This window comes from Gavialis gangeticus, unplaced genomic scaffold, assembly GCF_001723915.1.
Source record: "Gavialis gangeticus isolate Ggan-Ray unplaced genomic scaffold, GavGan_comp1, whole genome shotgun sequence".
Taxonomy (NCBI): domain Eukaryota; kingdom Metazoa; phylum Chordata; order Crocodylia; family Gavialidae; genus Gavialis; species Gavialis gangeticus.
The window spans coordinates 5,427,917-5,430,998 of NW_017728993.1; the positions used below are offsets into that span (position 1 = coordinate 5,427,917).

The 3,082-nt window shown below is 46.4% G+C and overlaps 1 protein-coding gene across 1 annotated transcript in view; it reads right to left on the reverse strand.

The window, feature by feature from the left end:
• IL12RB2 (interleukin 12 receptor subunit beta 2) overlaps positions 1-3,082 on the reverse strand; it is a 41,545-nt gene that overhangs the window by 6,214 nt on the left and 32,249 nt on the right. The window contains exon 13 of the mRNA XM_019528422.1: positions 2,059-2,196. Within this exon, the coding sequence (XP_019383967.1) occupies positions 2,059-2,196 (138 nt within the window). The remainder of the gene's footprint in view (positions 1-2,058; positions 2,197-3,082) is intronic.

The window sequence follows — 3,082 nt, forward strand, 5'->3', positions numbered from 1 at the left end:
TTAAAAAAGGACTTCTTGTTGTCCTTAATCCGGGAAGCCAGCCCCTGTTCCATCTCTGCCTTGGCCTTCCTAACCATCCCCCTACATCCCCGAGCAACTGCTGAATAGTCCTCCTTAGTGATGACCCCTCCTTTCCATTGGGAGTAAGCCTCCTTTTTGGCAAGGAGACATTCCCGGATGTTTTTAGTGAGCCATGGAGGCTTATATGCTCTCCTGCCCCCTTTGACCCTCCTGGGGATTACCTTCCTCTGGGCTTGGAGGATCGTCTCCTTTAGGAGCGACCACTCCCCTTGGACACCCGGCTCCCCTCCGAGTAAAGTAAAGCACCGAGTTCATTTAAAGACAAGAATTTGTAAGGATTTATAAAACTCAGAAAAAAAATACTTTGAAGGGGTGAGGGAAAAAGTGACTTAGTGTCAGACATTGTTATTCACATGCTATCCTCTGACCTTTTCTCAGGCTACTGAAGAGAGGGCTGATGCAGAGCAGATAAACAGCAGTAAATGCGCTAAGCTATGTCTGCTCAACTGTCACCACCTGAACAGCTCAGGATTTTTGCATAAATTCTTTTTTGGGGGGCAGAATATGCAGTTTCTACAAAATCTAATTTTATCCAGTAAAGGAATGATGCTTTAGCTAACATTTTTCCATTTCCCATCTGTGAACCGAAGCAAAAACATCCATTGGTCAAACTGAAGGGCAATGTTTTTCAGGTCAATTCATTAGTCTGTGTCTGCCTGAGTTGCCAGAAGGCCCCTGGACCAGGCTTTCCTCCTGCACCACAGCTCGTGCTGCTCCCACCCCCAATTCCTCCAACCACAAGTTGCAGTACCTTGCAGGAGCCACATAACCACAGTCCATCACGGAAGAGGGATGTGGACAACATGGAGAGGGTCCAGAGGAGGGCCACCCGCATGATCCGGGGACAACAGGGCAGACCCTACAGTGAGAGACTGCAGGACCTGAACCTATTCAGCCTCCATAAGAGAAGGCTGAGGGGGGACCTGGTGACAGTCTATAGACTCACTAGGGGGGACCAGAAGGGTTTGGGGGAGACGCTGTTTCCCCTAGCGCCCGCTGGCATAACAAGGAGCAATGGGCACAAGTTGATGGAGAGGAGGTATAGATTGGACATCCGCAAGAACTACTTCACAGTTAGGGCGGCTAGGAGCTGGAACCAACTTCCAAGGGAAGTGGTGCTGGCCCCTACCCTGGGGGTCTTTAAGAAGAGGCTGGATGCCTACCTGGCTGGACTCATTTGAGTCCCGTTTCTCTTTTTGGGGTTTTTTTGTTGTTCTCCCGCCCTGGCGGGGGGTCGGGCTAGAAGATCTACTAGGTCCCTTCCGACCCTTAATCTATGAATCTATGAATCTATAAGATGTGGCCAATCTCAATGAAATGTTGAATAATTTGTGTGTCAGCATTCTGCTTTTTGAAAAAGGTTGATCCTTCAACTTTTTGTCTCCATTTGGGATGAAAACATGCCTCAAACTCATGAAACATCCCGTGGGATGAGGATTTCAGGTTTTTGTGTGGATGTGTATGCATGCACACTCACACACGTGAGAAATTTCTGACCACAGGAAACAACTAAAATATTTGGGAATTGCAGGATTTCAGGGATAACACTACCTTGTTCTCAATGGAGTTACTGAAGTAAATGAAGTTTCCCATTGTCAGTGCCATTGGGTCCTACTGCATAACTAGCTTAAATACATAGGTGGTACTTTGAGGCCAGTGGGAGTATTTGCACTGAATTCTGTGCCAAAACTGCTATTCATTTAATGGAGGTTAAACCCCACTTGCTTACTCACAGAAGAGTTGTACTGCTCTCAAATTGCTATTTTGTGTGTACAATAGATGTCTTGGTGGGAAGACAGGAGTTTGAAGAAAAAGGACTAAGTGGAAAACTTCATAACATAACCAGTTGGAAAGGTAGGTATTAAGGAATAAGAGGGGTGTGTGCAATCCAAATTGGAACGGGAAATCGGTGGGGCCAGGGTAAGGTCTCTACTGATTCCTCACACAAAAATATCTTAAATTGAAGCAATTCCTTACTTTCCAGGTAAACCAGTTCTTCGTTTCCTTTAGGACCTTCTCCAGCCAGTGTTGAAGCTGTCATCCACAAGCTATATGTCACACCTTGTTGTAAATTTTTGATATAAAACGAATCTATGGAACTCTCTTGACGAATGCCTGGGGGAAGGCGAGAGAGAGATGAGAAATCACCCAAAGAATCCAGCCTGCTGGTTGTGCTTGTTCCAGAGCCCCGATGATCCCCGCTACCCCTGCTTCCTCCCACCCTTTGGGATCTGCCTCATTGTCCAAGTTCTGGCTTCAGCTCCTCCTGTGCCCTACGGAGTGACAAGCTTTTCCTCCACCAAGCGTTCTTCCTCCTCTGAATCTTTGTTCAACTTTCCAACACAAGTCCCCCCAGGGCCCATTGTTTCATGTAACCTATTTGCCTAAGTTGGACTGCCAACTACTTTAAGCTGGGACCTTGTTTTCCATGTCTGCTAGGCACCATGTATCCAAAAGGGTCTCTGTAAATATAACCTGTCTAACATTTGCTGCCCTATTTAAATTGGCATAGTTGCTAAATCTTAAAGGGGACCCTAAGTCTAGATGAACTGTATTAGCAGCTGAGGTGCTTTCACTACACGTGGCCCAGAGCCTGAAGAAACTCTCAGTGGAGGGATCCCACTGAACCTGGTGATGTCCATAAAGCACCACGTCACGGTGGTCTATTCATGCTAAGCTTTTAAAAGGACTGGGGGCCGGGAACATCTATGCAGTGTTGAGCAGGTCCTTTCATCTCCTCCCCAAGGGTTCATCTTTGTTCCTCTTCTCATGTTGTCTACTAGCATGAAGCAAAAATAAAACAAAGCAAAAAAAAAATCATCAAACACAAGAAATAAGGACTATTTAAATTTCTTCTCACCTGTCCTGAGTTTCTATATTTAGAAGCCAGGGCTCCTGCAACAGCTTGGTCCACATTAGCACTGTCAAATACTATAAAGGGAGCATGCCCCCCAAGCTCCATGGAGACCCTTTTCACAGTGTCAGCAGCATAGTGCAGCAG